At 44.8% G+C, this 18,105-nt stretch overlaps 1 protein-coding gene across 1 annotated transcript in view; it reads right to left on the bottom strand.

Annotated features, from left to right (window-relative positions):
* The window catches only part of NOTCH2 (notch receptor 2), a 94,051-nt gene that overhangs the window by 75,114 nt on the left and 832 nt on the right, over window positions 1-18,105 (bottom strand). Inside the window, exon 2 of the mRNA XM_058808302.1 lies at window positions 8,318-8,399. Coding sequence (XP_058664285.1) covers window positions 8,318-8,399 — 82 coding nt within the window. The remainder of the gene's footprint in view (window positions 1-8,317; window positions 8,400-18,105) is intronic.

Below are 18,105 nucleotides of genomic sequence, written 5' to 3'. Positions count from 1 at the left end.
CCCACCATCAAAAAAAAAAAAAAGGAAAACAACCAAAAAACATCACAACAAAACCCTTCAACTAACCAGACAGGCTCTAAAAATTAGTGGAAAAAACAAAGAATGGACATGAAGTTGTGTTTAACAGAATCCTACAGGAATCTGTCTTTGTTCCTACGCTATTCAAGACATCTATTGATTATTAACAATGGAAAACATCAAAGCTGGTCAAATACGTAGGTAGCAGAGAAGACAAGTGGTTGATAGAGAGTAGAAACATGCTTAACAAGGCAGTCAGCACCCAAAATGCACTTTAGCACTCCAAAGTTACACATCTAGAAACAAAACACATAGGGCATCCTCCCCAAACCAGAAAACTGAGCTGGGAACAACATACTTGCTCTGGGGATTCCTAACAGTGAGATAAATGTGAATTCCTAGCATGACAGTTTGGCCAGGGATACTTTACATGTGCAAATGGCAAATATCAAGAAGGAATAAATGAGATTGTGCTACACCTGACAAATGCTTGGCACTGCCACTACATCAGTTCTGGTGTTTGCTCTTTAAGAGGGAAGAGCTCAAATGAATTCAAAGAAGCCAACAGTAATGATTAATAGAAAGCTCTGGCCACATTGAAAAGCTCGGGTGGCTCAGTCTATTTAGCAAAGGGAAAAGGGAACAAGACAGCTAATCAAAACTCAAAGCGTCCACTATGAAACACAGATTTAACAATAATTCCCAGTCTACAAGATCTGGGATAACAGAACTGAGCATTTAAAACTTTAAGCTGGAAGAATTCACTTTAGAAATAGGGCAGTATCTTTATTTTCAGACAGATTTGTACACAGTCTCTCAGCAGCGGAGAGAAACAACTGGAAGAACGCATTTAAGGTTGTAGTGGAATTTCTCCATCACTCATGCTTGTTTAAAAGAAGCCCAGGATTGGCTGTTTCAGGGAGAGTATGCACGCTAGTTCAAACAAAGCTATTCACAGAGGTTATTATCCAAGTTATGCAAGGGGCCATTACTAGATGACCACAACTGTTTTTTCTCATGTTAAAATTTATTAACTAGCTTTAGCCATCTGTCTAAAGCAGGAAAGTCATACGTGCACAATTGTAATTTACCACTGCCTACACCCAAATTAGGCTCCTTTCACCATACCTTAGTACTTTCAACTCCATGCCCAAGAGTAGACATGAAAGGAGAGATTTTGCAGGGCACGGCAGGATTAATAAAGTCACAGAGAGCAAATCCTGAGACAGCAGCAATGCAGAACCGCCTCTGCCTCCTGTGCCCTGCTCAGTGCAGCAGCCCAAGGCTGTGGGTCAGCGTGAGCCACACCACACGAGAGGCAGTCCTGGGCTATTCTGGGCCTAAACCACGCAGCTATGGGCTTCCTTTAGCATCCAAATCTCTCCTTGCTTTGCCAAGCGCCAGCAGGGCTCTGCAGGATGCCCCAAGCCCTGGCAGGCAGCAGAGAGAGCTGTGCCAGGACTGGGGCTCAGCTCAGCTCCCACGGCTGCTAACGGAGCTCTGCCCCTGCTCAGAGCCTGCCTGGGCACCCACGGCTGGGCCAGGGCTCTGGACATCCCTGTGCAGCCCATGGCAAGCTGAACTGCAGCCCCAGAGCCTCACAACTCGTGGTTACAGGGATTTCTCTCAGTTTTATCACTGCACCAAGCCCCTCAGACAGCACAGCACACGCACTTGTAGCTCTCTTTACCACGAAGGAAAGAGCAGCAAAGCAGAGTTTCACAAAACCCCACCTAGGCCATCTCATCAGAGCTCCTCCAACTCCACCAGCAAGTACAAAATAAACCAAAACACAAACCAGCAAGTACAAAATAAACCAAAACACACCTAGAATTTAAGTGCTAAAGTGATTTTTCATTCAGAAAGTCTAGAGGAACCTCTCAAGTTTTGTCCACAAGTAAATAAACCCCCAGAACATGTCTTCTCTCCAATCCCTAACACTCAGGGACACTGGAAGGTGCATTTGGCTGTTCCTCCTAGACAAGAGGGAGAAGGGAGCCTAAACACTGATTAAGAGCATTGCTGGTATGAATGAAGAGGAAAGCTGAGATATGTGCTCTGAGACAACCATCACCCACAAACAAGCAGCATTTTGTACACAAATGTTCTGGTACAAAGTTGAAGAGCGCTCCAAGACCGGGCTTGCTCTGGTATCTTCTGAGGCTAGTCAGAAAAACATGGGGGAGTGCTCCCGACAGGGAACAGCAAAACCTCTTTTAACTTCAGCTCTTTTCATCTGGACGGAGGAACATGCCAGCCCATGGAAAGATGGTAGGTCAGGTATCCCTGGCCCTTGTACCAACCATTTTGTTCTCCTCCTGGAGAAGTGCCTGATCACAGAGTGATGCAACTTTGCCCTCCGGCAATTCAGTGCAATCCTTTTTGAATGTTAGAGAACAAAAAACCTACAGTCCAGACTTTCAACCATGTCTCCTGTCAAAAACATTTCTAGGCACAAATACTAGTAATTTAGCTCTAAATGCTGGTGTAGACAAAACTGCAAATATTTGCTCCTGATTCATGTTGGGCACCACATCATTTCTCTAAGAACAGAGGCAAACACTGAAAACATGCAGTCTAAGTCCAGACTTTTTCATAGGATATGATTAAACCCAACAGCAGCTCCAGCTTCCCACCACCCCTGCTCTGCTCTCATCCCAACCTACTCTTTCAAGTTCTCTTAAGAGAGGAAAAAAACCCCACTTGTCTACAGAGCAGCTTAAAATTGTAGCAGCTTGTGTCAGCTCCAAATGACATGATCAGAACAGGAAACCAAATCTTTTCCAAATAAAAGCCACTGTTTCTCCTCAGTTTTCCATTTAACACTCAGAAAAAGAAACAGGAAGATGAAGTTTGTTCTGGCACTTTCTGGAAGCACATGAGGTCTCTCAGCCTACTTCAACAGGAATTTAATCTTTTAAGAACAAATTTCACATACAACTTAATTCAAATCATGATTTCTGAAAGCTAGAGAGAGGTTGAAATGGGAAAATGTCCTGTGGGCTGTATCAGCTATGCAGCTGCTTCTAATTAAAGCTTCTCCTTTACTCTCTCTGGGCTACTTTCCAGCACAAATACTTTAGAGCTCAGCCTTTTTTTTTTTCCCCCTCCTCCCTTTCAGCTCCAGCCTGCATTTGCCTTAGCTCAGGCTCTCATGGAGCTAAACAAGAGACATAGAAACAAAACAAAGGTATTTATCCAAATCTGAAGTATCCACAAACCCAGAGAGCTGCATTCACTCTAACAACCTAACGCTGCAAATCAGAGCAGAAGACCCACAAAAGCTGTGCTTTTGGTTCTTCTGCCACAGAACTACACCAAAGTTACCTTCCAAAACTTAGCTCTCTCCTGCTTTCAATAGACTTGTGGAAAATATGTCTGGTCTGTTGGAAAAACTTCCTCATCTGCTGTACTGTGTCTGCCTGGGCACATTCATGAGACAGCCTCTTCAAATGCACCTTATAGACAATTCTAACCAGACTTCCAGATGTTTGATTTTCATGGGAGTTTTCTACTCAGGCCCATGATATCATCTGGAGATGCACAGAAGAAAGCAGATGGCTTTAATTTAACAGGCAAAGGGAAGCATTTCCTCGTAGCCCTGCCTCTCCCCCTCCACCCCAACTCTCCTCCTCTTTGATTGGAAGATGCTCCATCGAAGAGGCTGAAAAATTCCCTCTGATGGCTGAGGCGAGAAGGGTCCCAGCTATTCTGTTACAGATCTTAACCAGATTTCCCTGTGGCTCCCGGGCTCTGACTCCCACACCTACACCTCCCCTCAGGAGGCAGAACAGGATTCTCTGGTTCGCTTTACAAACGCTCCTTCCCATGTCTCAAGGCGCCCGTTTGTGCGTCATACCCTGAGTGCGAGCGCTGGGATGGGACGGCCTCCCTGCCCTGCCCTTACAGCAGCACTCAGCCATTGTTCCCAGCCCACAAAGTGCCTCTGCACAGAGCCACTCCACAGTGCAGCAGCAGCAGCCACACTCTGAACACAGTCAGCTTTTTTCGCCCATCAGAGCTCTGAAGAGCTTTTGGTGCGCACAGGTAACTCACAATAAAAAACCGTGACTGAAAATCACTACTCTGTTCCCAGAATCTTAGCTAGCTGTGCTGTACTCTCCCCTTTTTCCTCTGCTCTAGTCTCAAGGGTCTCCTTTAACTTCTGAAAGGAGACAGAAGGAAACAGAAAAGGGCAGACCATTCTCAGAAAGGGACAACTTCTCAACTTCTGCATTTAGCCTCTTCTGGAAAACTCTCAGACCTCATCCTGCTACAAGGTCTCCTATGGGTATTCCCCATTCACTAGCCTAGGAGTGATTAGTCTCTTGAGACAGATCCCAAGCAGATATCAGAGGCAGCCTCAGAAGCAGTTCTGCAGTCTTGGATCTTGCCTTCAGCCCCAGAAGTCCTCTTAAATCCAAATTAAAATTCATTTATGAAGGTCCGTCTTGAAGGAAAGGTAGGCCAAAACCTTGCAAGGAAGTTGAAGTTACTGTCAGCTAGAATTAAGACAGAAGCCCCTTACTGCCATGCCATTGCTGCTTTGAGTTTGGCATTTTTTGGAGGTCCTCCTGCTGCCAGTCTACACATAAACTGTATCATGCTATGGAAAAGGTGGACAAACTTCAGCCCACAGTGGGAGAAATGCTGCTAACTGAAGGGACAGGGGCACACAAAGCTGTGCAAACCCTGGCAGCTTAGGATGTGCTGCAGGAGACTGTTCTTTTGGCACTCCACGTCCCCATTTGATCAGCTGAGCTCTGAGGTGTGTTACACCATCAGGAGTAACAGAAGCCCTCAGTGTTAAAGCAGCTCTTGGTTTCACAGAGGTACAGCTATCCCTTCTGGATACACAAATTGCAACAGTCCTAAGGTCAGAAATTCAGTCCTCAGAGCCTGCCAAGCACAAGAAGCAGCAAGGCCCTAAACCTTGCAGCACCCCTATGTCAACTCCCTCCCCACTTCTGCTTCTCCCCTGGCACAGCTTCTGCTCCCTGCCACAGGGGTGGGAAGCTGGGAGAGGCCACAGCCGTGGAACATGGGGAAATCAGTCAGTCAGGAGACTCTGTGCTCCTGGGCCCTGCCCCATTCCAAGCAGAGGCACTGCCCCATCCTGCACCCACGTGCAGGGAGCAGATCCTCGTGCTCAGAAAACAGCCATGCCAAAATCTCTGCCCTGCTTGTCCTGGAAGCAGCTCCCTGTGCCCACACCTTCCTCCCCAGCCTGCTGCAGCTGCAGAAACGCTGCAAGATCACAGCTCTGCCCGTGGGCTCTTCCCACCACTGCTTCCCAGTCATCCAGCAGCAGGGAGACAAGAAATGGCTTTGCTGAGATGGTCACAATCAGCATGGAGCAATGAGGAACTATTGCCCTGCTTCTCCTTGGATATGAGAGGATACAAGAAGGTTCCTTCGTGTTTGACACTGCAGTGGGTAAAAGGCTGCCTAGAGATGCTTTGAGGGGAAAAAACCTCACCCATCACAGTGCAGAGCAAAGCCAGATTCCAAACTGAACCTGCCTTTTGTCACAGCAGGACCAAGAAAGCTTGGAAGGATGGGTCCCCTCCAGTGCTGCTGCAGATACAGACATATTCTGTGGACCAAGGCCTGCATCCTCACCATGAAAGTCACTGAATGAGTGCAGAAAAGAGCTCTCACACACCAAAAAAATCCTGTCTCTGGAAGATGCAAACACAGGAATGTGTAATTTTCTAAATATAAAACCAAGGTCAGAGGAGGGCAGGAACTTTGTGAGCAGTGCCACAGAAGGACAGCCTGGGCCAGCAGCGTCACCAGGGGAACAGAGCTGCTTAAAGGGCACTCACAGCAGCAATCTGATAAAGCTCAACCCCAGCTTCCTTACAGGGGTCACACTCACTGTTCCCATAACAGATGCCAGACACACACCACGAAGGTTTCTCAGCAGAAAACCAGCTTTCCTTTTTAATGGAGGAGATGCTACAGGATGTTCAAAGGAAGCTGCTTCAGCAGCATGCTGCCATCCACTGCTGGGCAAAATACCCAGACTAGGTGTTTTGTTATCAGTCCTTACTCATATCTTATCACATTTGGTTATTGCTGAGGCAGGTTCTCCCTCAGCAGTTCACCTAGGAGACAGCAAGACCGACGGGATGGCCTGACCACACACTACAACAAAGAGCTCAGCCAAGAGGAGATACAGAAAGAGGAAGAGAGCCAGCTATAATAACTTATTGCCCAGCAAAGGAAGTACTGCAGATAACTTCAAGAAAGTGGAAGGGGTGGAGATGCTGCTAATCATTGAGATATCCTGCAGACTTAGAAGCCAAGCCACTTGCTTTAGTAATAAATTCACTTTCCTGAGCAAAACATTTCTACACCCACAACCATCAAAAATTCAGAAAGTCATTTAGGTTACTAAACCAGAGAGAAAGTTCCCCTATTCAGAGTTCCTCATAGTGCAGGAAAGAAAAAAAAAAAAGTCAAAACCAAAACAGGATGCTAAGAATCAGCTTGCTGAAGGTAGACACTCCACAATTGAGGTGGGTTTTGCTACTTTGTTCCTTCCTTTCTGCAAAAATGTGTTCTTGAGCCAGAACTAAAAGGCACTTAGTAATCTCTGTATACAGCTCTTTGTTAGCCTTTCCAGTTAATACAGCACCTGCAAAGGAGCTGAGCTGTTTCTTGAAGGAGGGGTAGGTTTAAAACCAGCAAGAACACTTTGCACAACAAGAAGGAAGGCATGATTATTATTGTAAATGTGCGCTAAAAAAAAAATGTAACGCTGGTCAAAGCTGCCATTGTAATGAGGGAAATGCGTCAAGATCTGGACTGCACCACAAACAGTGCAGAGTTAATCAGATGAACCAACAGAGGCTGTAAAAAACAATTGCTAAGACACGGTTAAGAGGAACATGCAAGCTGGAGAAAATGTCCTGAGGAAGGTAAAAGCAGCACCAGCATCAATAGCAGTCTTGCTTATTACCTTTATTGTGACCTACATACTTTGGCTCCAGACTAACATGCTTAAGGACACACCAGAAAGACCTACAGAAGACACCGATTTCTTGTTTCAGTCTCAAAATAGAAGTGAAAAGCAGGAAAAGTTCCTGCTCTCTTTTAAGCTGACATCAATATAAAAGCCTGGAAAGGAAAGAAATAGGAACCAGAAACAGTTAGAAATTTTAAAAGAAACTTACAGGGAATAACAAGTTACATATTTGCTTTTCTGTGGCCTTTCTGCACATCAGGTATTGATCTGAAACCTGAGGAGAGCCTCCAATGAGATTATGATTTCCCCTTTGTGTGCCACAGGTGCAATTTCAGTACATCAAGCTCTATGCACCACATTATTGGAGAATTAAAGGTTGCGGTTAGGGGAGATGGAAGTGTAAAGAAGTGTGAGGAGCACAGCTCTGTGTTAGCCAAGCCAAATCAACAGGAGAAAATTCACTAATATTTCAAGAATGCTGGCACTAAGATAATGCCTTAGCATGCTAGAAAATGACACAACTTGAACTGATGAAGTAAACAAGCTCTAGAAAATAATCTGGTTACTGCAGACGTAGTAAATTAACCCAACCAAACAAAGAGGATTCTTTTTTTTTTTTTTTTTTTTGGCAAAATAGCACTTTATTAAAAAAAAAAATCTCAGTACTGCAGCTTGAAAGGTGAACTGCATTTAAATAGACGTGATGTTTTCCAGATAACACACACCCTGCCAAAGCTCCTGCTGATGAGCTTCCCATGCAGCAACAAAGTGAAGATGGGTGTCAGCACTTACCAAAATCAATTTACAAGATGCAAACAAATGTGGATATTTGGTTGGGGGGTGGTTGTTAGTGTGTTTTAGCAACTCACATGTATTACTTGCTCTCAAGCAGTAGAAGGGAGTTGGCACACTTCAGAGTGGAGAATAGTTCTGAAAAACCTCAAAAATATTTAAATTGAGGCTGCAGCTCTATAAAGTAAGGTGAGCTATTAAGTTGGAGAGCAAGTTTCAACTTAGCTTGTGGGTCTGGAAACAAGGTACAGAGTTTACCTCTACGATGGGTTTGACCTCAGTTCCCAACCTGGTGCAAAGAAATCCAGCTGACAAAATCCAAACCCAAATACTGAACAAGAATCCCAGATCTCCTAAATTACAAAAAGCTAGCACACAAGATTAATTCATTATAAAGAAACACCAACTGTGCTAAAACTGTTATGCTGAAAGAACCCCTTAAGAAAATCTCAAAAAATCACATTTCCTTTCTGGCTAAGGTCCTGAAGGAAAGAAAATGGGTAATTAAATTGATTAGAAATGAAACCAACTTACTTGCAATATCCTGTACCATTTTGATATGGAATGCACTTTCCCTCATTAACACATGGCTTGGAGTCATCCATACACTGCAGAGCTGAAAGAAAAGAAAACAACCATCAAACCCATAGCTACAATACATGTCAGGTCAAAGCTTCATTAGCGTACTCAGGGGAGTGAAAACTTTATAGGACTGGAACAAAAACAAAGACACCATCACATGGCTGAATTTCATCTCTGGCAGCATCAAAAGAGCCAGACTGAAAGAAGAATCAAATACAGATTTGCTCATCAGGCAACCAAATCTTTCCAGAATTTCTTGAAGGTGGGTTTTCAAAGCAATTTCAGCAAGCTCCAAAGACACTCGTGTTGGCACCTGCATACTTTGGGTTAAGTGTCCTCAGTTACCACTTTCTGATCAAAATTCTGGACTGAAATTCTCTGAAATACAAAGCAGCTACTCCTAAGCCCTCTTCTGGAATACTTTGTCTCAAATCCTTTTCTTCTTTTTTACTGTCTCAAGGGGTACCTGGCACTGAAACAGGGGCATCTGTCCCTCATGAGCTGACCTGCTGATTGTCACCAGCAACCCAGAATTTGCTGCAACAGGTACTGCTGTGGCCCTCTGCCTTCAGGCAGGATCGTGTTGGCAAATAAATGGAAACCACCAGAGCAGTTGACAACTTTCAGCAGAGAGTTTGGTATTCCTAAGGAGATGCTCTGTAACTCACACTTGACGTTTTTGCTGCTGTGTTTTTAAAAAGGCATTAAGCATGACACAGCTCAGGGCCAGCCAGTTTGTACCCAAGTCTACAGGAAGCTCTAGTGAGGTCTGTCCTGATGGAACCTCCAGCTCTGGCAAGTGCTCTTCCCTTCACAGGGACCTGAAGCAGCACTCCAACGTGACCAGAAGGATGGGAACTCTTTTGGAACCGCAAAAATTGAGCTGTTCCACCCACACCACAGCCTGCCATTTGAATAGCACCAAACTACCAGATAAAGCTCTCAGAACCACATCAGCTGGGTCCTGTCCTGAGCTTATCCACAGAAGAAAAATCACAAGCTCTTCCCAGCCTCCAGTTCTGTCTCCTGGCCCCAACCTCACACCCTTCCCTGCCTTTAGAGACCCCCTTTCCACAGCCTTATTGCATTTGGGAAAGCATTTAGCCAACCTTAATTAAAGGCACCTAAAGACATCAATAACATCCAACCACTCAAACTGCCCACTTGTCAGCCAGCTGTTGGAGGGTTGACTGCCTCCCCTTCTTTTTTTTTAAATAAAGATGGTTTTCCTCTCCTCAAGTGGTACTAAATTTTCAATACAAACTCAGCAAGGGGCATCAGGGAGAACTGGCGCAAACCACCCCTGAGGTTGATGTGCTGGTGACCAAGGAATGGGGCTGGGAAGAGTTAACACGGCAGTCCCACTAAGCTCTCCCTGCAACCAGAGCAAATTCAGTCCAGCAACTGGACAGCTTGGAACAGACTCTGCTTCTGCAGTCCAGGGCTTGAAGTGTTATTTCTCAATAACCCTGAGCACATAAACAGGTCACACGCACTACGAGGCACTATAGGAACGTTTCACTTGCAATCCCTACAGAGAATACAGTTAAATTCAACCCAGATCCCCGGGAGGAGTATCAGTGTTCCCCACAACACAAGCATGCTTGCTGCTGTTAACTCGATTTCTGAAAAAGGGGCACTTGGATGGCGCTGCTTCTGCAGAGCTCTCAGGAAATGAACAAAATTCCACTCTGAGCCCCTCCGAGATAACCCCCAGGTCAGGGTTACCAAGCGACAGAAACACTGCCAGGGATTGTGCACGGCATTCCCCACAGCAGGCAGGGCTCACTTGCACCTGTCTGACCATTTCTGTCCCATTTAACCGCAACCTCCACGCGGCTCTGACTCCAAACCTCATCTGCTGCTGTCTACCACGGCAGCAGCTTGTGCTCACAGCAAAGATTAGCTCTAGTTAGCAGGGCTGGGTTGCACCGTGTCCAAGAGAAAATGCTCTGTGGCCAAGGGAGAGCGCTGGGATTCAGGGACTCCCACCACCCACCCAGGGCTCTCCAGGGTGGGTTAAAGCGAGCTGTGCCACACTGCAGAGAGCCAGGAGGGGAACCAGCCTTGGGATTCCCACCCCAGCACCTTGAATTTCCATTCTTCTCGCACCAATCGAGCCAGCGAAGCAAACACTCAGAGGATTATTTCTTTTGTGCTCGCGCTTTCAAACACAATTTTGTAATCTCGTCGAGTACCCGCGTCCCCAGTGAGAACTGAGCGGCCAGTTGATTTTGTAACCCACATGGTAAAAGCTTAACCAGCACTTGGCCAAAAACACCTCCCAGCACAGGCACACAGAGGGGAACAAGAGCCTGGAGGGGTCACAGCAAGGAGGATCCCAACCAAGGATTCCAACTTGGTTTGCTAGAGGCAAATACAGACACAGCAGAGAGGCTTTAGCAAAGTAATGATTAATTTTCCTGGGGTTTTTGACAAATTATTCCCACCTTGAACTGCTGCTTAGCAGGTCATAAAACTACTACCAGCCTTTAGAGTTCCTCCACTGAGACAATGGGATATATTTTCTCTATAGTAATTCAGAAGTGAAAGAAGCTAAGAAAACAAACACAAAAATACTTTGTACTTTTTCAGCTTTAGACTGAATAGACATGCTTTGAAATGCAACTACAGCTGAAATGAATGTAAATGTAGCCATATTCTATATTAAAATAAGTAAAGAGTCATGTGACTTCTCTTGGAAAAAAAAAGAAATCACAAGGGAAATAGAAGACTACAGTTCTCACAGTAAAATTAGCATTTCTGTGCACAAAGCACTGTCTTCCTGTATTTCACTATATCTTTCATAAAAATTTCACAACACATGCAAAACCAAGGCATTTCAACACAAATCACTTCAAAAGCTACTTCTCTGCTACTCTACCATGTTGAGATCAAGAGTGGAAAGTGCCAGAAACTACCTCCTACCTCAGCCAGCACAAAAAGCTTGTTTTGCTGCAAGCACTGTGTGAGCTGGGAATACTCTGGTGTGTACAGCATGAGAGAAGGCAGCCTTGCCTAGAAAAGATAAAGCCACTTTTCTAGAAGCCATCTATAGACAGCATCAGCACATTGTCAAGGCTCTGACAGCTGCTTTTGACAGTTTTCTTCTGCGTTTAACACAAACAGAAACGCTGACTTGTTGGTGGTTTTCTGGCCTGCCAGAAGGTAGGTTGGCCTCGTGAATTTTAGGCACATCACAGGGATATTGGGAAGACACCCCCTGGTTTTCAAAAGACTGGTTTCTCCTGGAGAGGGCAGGCCCTGCCAGAAAGGAGCACCCGATTTCCAGCAGTGACTGCAACCAAGGCTGAAGGATTCTCAGGAAAGGGCTCCTGAGTGCAGCCAAGAGGAACAGACCCAGCCTGGAGTCCATACCAACCCTTGCCTGCACTGAGATGCAAACCCTAACCTGGCATTTCACATCCCACCAAGACCATTTTCCAAAACCAGATAACCACCGCTGTAAAATGAGCACAACACACACTATAGGGAACGCTGGAATTTTCGACATCCAAATCTGAAGCCACAACTGGGGCACAATTATGACTAGATTTAATTTTTCTTTTTGGCTAAAGAGACAGTTAAAATCTAGGGGGGAAAGAAAAGTTTTGTTTCTGCCTCAGTGTTCTTTACGACGCCAAGATTTTCTGGATGTTGTGATTTGGTTTCCACACGTCATCTGCCGACTATAAATTCAAATATTTTCTGGGCTATAAATTTAAAAGAAATAGTGCAGGATTAAGATCAGAAGCTGTGTCAGAGTTCAGCTTTTGAGAGAACTTTGCTATAGGGAACTCGAGCCATAACCAGAGCAAGTCTGAAAGGGCTTTGTTCTAACTACCCAAAGGAAAGTAATGCCAATAAACTCCTTGCCCACAAGTTCAGAGAAAGTCAAACAGAAATAGATTTGAAAAATACCAAAACAATTAATGCTGTGAGAAAGACATTATAAAGCTGATTTCCTGTAGTTCTGTGGCTGATTATCCTGCATTTCAGGAGGTGCAGGCTCTGGCCAAAGGTTTTATTTTAAGTAAGGGGAGAGTGATGTCCTGGCAGAGCACACAGCTGAGCTGCTGGTACAGCTTTCTCCAGGGAGGACACTGCATGTGCCTCTCTCCTCCTTCTGCCCATAAATGTTTCATTATGTTCATAGAAACTCAGAATCAGAGCCCAGACCTTTGCCCCACATGGTTAAACCTTGCCCATAGGTTCAAAAGCTTTCTTGTGGGAGTGGATGGAAAACAACCTACTTGAACGTAGGAAAAAAAGTCAAGCTAAAAACACATTTAAGACTAGACAGAAAGTGAAGGACAAAGTAGGTTCCTACAACCTCTATGCAGGCAGTGAATTTTCTGTCTCGATTGAGATTCACGAGAATCAGGCTGTCAGTTCAACTGTGCTACCCATTGTGCGCGAAGGGAGAGGAGGAAAAAGGATTTGGAGCCCTCAAACAACAGCAGCACAAGACGGGGCATGGAAAATCCCAGCTCAGGGCTGCTCCACAGAGGTGGATCAGCTCAGAGGAGCACGGCCAGCAGCACCAGTTACACAACAAATCAAGGGGGTCTCAAATTCCAGGGGAGGGAAAGACAGCTGCTGGTTCCCTCCGGGAAAAACAGAGCGTGAAGAGCGCGGTTAATGCTGAAACGTGAGGTACATTCTGCAGGAAGGTCCTCCCTGCGCAGAAAGGGACAAAATTCCACAGCAGCACGGCACACAACTGCTGGGAGGGCTGGTAAGGAGTAAGAAGCACCGTGCATATGGGGAGAATATCCAAAGATAACCAAATTTTGGAGGAAAACCACAAAGGACTAATTGCGCTGCTCACTAACCTCAAGAGATTACAGCTCCAGTGAGATTGTATAGCAGGGAAGGAACCACTAGTAAATACCAGCTAGCTGAAAATAGGAAAATAGCTTTTTCTTTTTCTTTTTTTCCTATGGCAGGCACATGCAGGGGGGGAAGGAAGCAAACTGGTAAAAATCTTCACTGTGAAAAAGCAGCAAAGCCTCATGCCCCGCTCAGATTTAGAAACCATTAACATTTGGGGAATTTAAACAAGCTGACCAGTTAGCACTTCACACACTGAGGGTAGTAGTTAAAGACAAAGCTTGTCTACAGGGCATGGAAACAGTCTGCAAAGTGAATTGCTTTAATCAGATTAAGACATCTCCACTGTTTTTACACACAAAAGCCTGAAATCAATTGGATAATGCAAGACTCATCAACTGAGAAGCAAAGCAGAGCTCAGAGAAGTGTGAAGGCACTCAACCAACACCTTTTGGGAGAGAAAACTTTAATATCTAAACTGGTTTCCTTCACTAACACTCTAGACAAGTGCAAAAAATTTTGAAAAGAAAAATATTTAAGTGGATTTCAGAAGACCAAGCCTGTAAATATGAAGAAATTAATCAGTTTTGCTTTGGTTGTTTTTTTTTTAATTGGAGGATGCCAACAGCCAATCTGACTACACAAAGCTCTTGGACATGAAGAACCTCGTGCCCTGCCATCATCTGCCTCAAATCTCTATTCCAAACACCAGCAAAAACTACTAACTAACCCTCCTAAGAACAGAGCTGGGAACCATTCTGTAGATTCACAGGTATGGTTGAATTATTTCATTCTTGGGGTCTCAGGCCCAGGAAGCTGCAGGAACACGGATACGTATATCAGATGCAGCTACAGTTCATGTGACACTGCTGCTGAAAAGCTATAGATAAAAACTCCCATTGTAATAGAAACTGAATTTAGGATGAACTTGCAGCACAGTTTGAAAGACTGTCAGTCACTGTGCTCTCCATCTCCCCTACTGTCCTCTGCCTTTCCCCATTTGCAGTTTTCCAAACAAAGCCAAAATGCCTAAAATCCAGAAGTGCAACATAAAGCACTTAGTTAGGAGGGAAAAAAAAAAAAAAAAAAAAAAAAAAGTTTTCAACAAAAAAAATGTAGGGAAGGCAATTAAAGAGCTGAAGAGGTATTGGTGTTTCCATGGCAATCTGGCAGGCAGGAGCCATGCTCGCCTCTTCTCCCAAGTGTTCCGTCATTCTGCAGGACTAAATCTTTATTAAAGTGAACGCTGAGCATGTGTGCCCGTGCAGAAATGTTAAATTTTATTATTAAAGTGAACACTGGGCATGTGTGCCCATGCACAAATGTTAAATTTTATCATTAAAGTGAATGCTGAGCATGTGTGGCCATGCACAAATGTTAAAACTTTACTAAAAAGAAGGCTGAGCATCTGTGCCTGTGCAGAAATGTGAAATCTTTAATAATAAAGTAAACACTGAGCATGGTGTCCATGCAGAAATGTTAAATTTTATCATTGAAGTGAAGGCTGAACATGTGTGCCCATGCAGAAATGTTAAAACTTTATCATTAAATTGAACACTGAGCATGGTGTCCATGCAGAAATGTGAAATCTTTCTTATTAAAGTGAAGGCTGAGCAGTGCAGAAATGTTAAATTTTATTATTAAAGTGAACACTGAGCATGTGTGCCCATACAGAAATGTTAAATCTTTATCATTAAAGTGAACACTGGGCATGGTCCCCGTGCAGAAATGTTAAATTTTATCACTAAAGTGAACACTGGGCATGTGTGCCCATGCAGAAATGTTAAATTTTATTATTAAAGTGAACACTGAGCATGGTGCCCATGCAGAAATGTGAAATCTTTATTACTAAAGTGAAGGCTAAGCAGTGCAGAAATGTTAAATTTTATTATTAAAGTGAACACTGGGCATATGTGCCCATACAGAAATGTTAAATTTTATCATTAAAGTGAAGGCTGAGCATGGTCCCCGTGTAGAAATGTGAAATCTTTATTATTAAAGTGAACGCTGAGCATGTGTGGCCATGCACAAATGTTAAAACTTTACTAAAAAGAAAGCTGAGCATCTGTGCCTGTGCAGAAATGTGAAATCTTTATTAATAAAGTGAACACTGAGCATGCGTGCCCATGCACAAATGTTAAAACTTTAATAGCAAAGTGAACGCTGAGCATGTGTGCCCGTGCAGAAATGTGAAATCTTTATTCTTACAGTAAGGGCTGAGCATGTGTGCCTGTGCAGAAATGTTAAATTTTATGATTAAAGTAAACACTGAGCATGGTCCCCGTGCAGAAATGTTAAATTCTATCATTAAAATGAACACTGAGCATGTGTGCCCATGCAGAAATGTTAAAGTCTATCATTAAAGTGAACACTGAGCATGGTGCCCATGCAGAAATGTTAAATTTTATCATTAAAGTGAAGGCTGAGCAGCGCAGCAATGTTAAATTTTATCCTTAAATGAACACTGGGCAGTGCAGCAATGCTGTCCCGGTGCCTCGGCAGAGCGGGAGCAGGGCTTGCTTGCTGCATGGAACAAACAGCAGGCGCCCGTGCCATTCTGAGATACAAAGCTCTTTTTTCATCCCCATGGCAGTCTAAAAAAAGGACATGTGCCCTAGGAACAGACTATTTTCTAAACAGAACAGACGATTATTTCTGCAGATCTCAGATGACCCTGCTCAGAATGATACAAGCACTACTTCTTCTAGACAAGCCCTCCACTTCTGCTGGAGAGACGATTCCAAAACGAATTCAGAGAAACTGAGGGCATAAAAAAATCCACAAAATTACTTTCTAACACGTGCTTAGGAAAGCTCTTTCTCCCATAAGGTGGATGCTGTTTCCCTAAGGTGTCCCAAAGGAGGGGTGACAATCATCACTGTACCCATGCTCCACTGAAGAGCCACTGGCCAAGAGTACAAACTCAAAGGAAACGATGTTGCAGCTGGAGATGCTGCACAGTTACCGTACTACCTGGGCAGTTACAATGACTGCTTGGGTTTGATGCTGAGTTAAACAGATTCCCAGCAGAAACAGGCCGCCAGAGTCCTGCTGCTGCTTTTCCATCTGCTCCTGGTCCTGGGCTCAAAGGCAGCCACCCATACTCTCCGTGGCACAGACACCAGTTTGGGAAATGGGAGAACCCGAACAGCATCTGCCGAAGGGAATCACCCACTTATTGCAACAGCAGCAAATAATTAAAAAAAAAAAAAAAATTAGGGAGGGAAGTAGCTGTGGAAGCTGACAAAAACCCAACCCATCCACTGAAAGACATTCAAATGCCAAATGCCACCAGAGGCGTGAGTCCTCCTTTCCCAAGGATTCAAGTCCTGAGAACAGGAGCTCCATCCCTGGAGGAGGATCTTCACGTATTTATAATCTGACTAAGTGATGCCCTGCAGGAAGTGATGCGAGCGAGCCAGATTTTCATAACGCTCCCTTTTGAAAGTCTAAATCAGCATCTTTGATAAGAACAAATTTGATAGATGGCAACACCTTCAAAAAAATCAAGTCGAACTTGCTCTCCCATAAGCAAATCCATATCAAGGACTGTCAGCGTTATCTGAAGTCCTCCAAATTTCACTGGGTGAATACCAAAGACCTCAGACTGCAGTCCACGCCAGCACAGCACCGAGTGAAGGTGGATTGTAACCTGTCCGAAACACGACTGGCAGGCAGCCTGGTGAGACATAGCACCAGCGGTAATTAACGACAGCGGGTAATTAGGGTGGGCTTGACAGCCGGGCCAGAAGAGACGGGAATGGTTCACAGCAATTATCGGGTGAGGATCCTCACCAAAAGCGCAGGTGTCGCTGCCCCACCCCAGCTTACTGCACCTCCAAGTGCAGCCCTTTGCAAAACCAAACTGGAAAAGCGAGTTGCTGCAGCCGGGTGCTTGCATGATGAGACAGGGCTGAGCAGCGCAAAGCAAAGAGCTCCGCGCATCCAGGAGCCTCCTCTTTATTGACCAAGAGGGCTGACATCAGGTACCTGCCCTCTCTTGCACAAGAGCATCAAGCCAGTTGAATGTGCACCCGAAAATACCCTTTCGGTGACTTCATCTCTCCCTTTCCCATTAATTCAAGGCGCAGCTCCCACTCCCAGGGAGCGATACCGAGCAGATGCAGGTCAGCATCTCACAACGACAGGAGTCACTTTCAGCCTGGATTTGTCACCTCTGCCGACCAGCCTTTGTTCAGCACCAGGAAGAGATTTCGCCCACAAAGGCAAAAAATCTCCGCAGCATGGGAGGACCTCAGGCGAGAGTACCCAGGCAAGTGACAACAGATGATGCCACAGCTGCTTCTCTCGGCCCCTCAGGGAAAGGGCCAGCAATAAGCTGCCAAAGTGTTCCTATGAAAGTACAGTTTCACTAAGTGGACACGACATTTAGTCTTTGCAAAATTAGTGGTTTGCCATCTTAGTGGACTGGGTAAGCCATTTCCAGAAATGACGGTGCTACTAGGCACCACAAGTCCATGCTACCACAAAAGCATATTTCTGAGACACCTACCCCTGAAAGGCCCTTTAATTCTCCTTTTGAACAAGCCTAGCCAAAACACATTTGTGAAACAGCTTTTTTAAAAAACTCCAAGCACCTTCTTGCAACATATTAGCAAAACTAAATCGGCTTTCAGAGGGGATTACTGGAAAAAAACCCAACATTTCTCCCAGGAGACAAATACTGACCATTTTTAATCTGGCCATTTCGAAGTCAAACCAGATCGATTGACTGACCCAACTATTCTGCATCCAAACCAGCAAGAAGTGGTTATAACGCCGCATCCAACAATTTCCACTCCAAAACCATACTGAACAACAAAAGTACTGAAAATACCAATGTCTTGCTCGCTCACGCCTAAACGACTTCCACTAATACTTTCTCCCATCGCTGCACTCTTCTCAAG

The sequence above is a fragment of the Ammospiza caudacuta genome, chromosome 7, assembly GCF_027887145.1.
Source record: "Ammospiza caudacuta isolate bAmmCau1 chromosome 7, bAmmCau1.pri, whole genome shotgun sequence".
Lineage (NCBI taxonomy): Eukaryota > Metazoa > Chordata > Aves > Passeriformes > Passerellidae > Ammospiza > Ammospiza caudacuta.
This window is presented reverse-complemented; position numbering and strand designations above follow the sequence as displayed.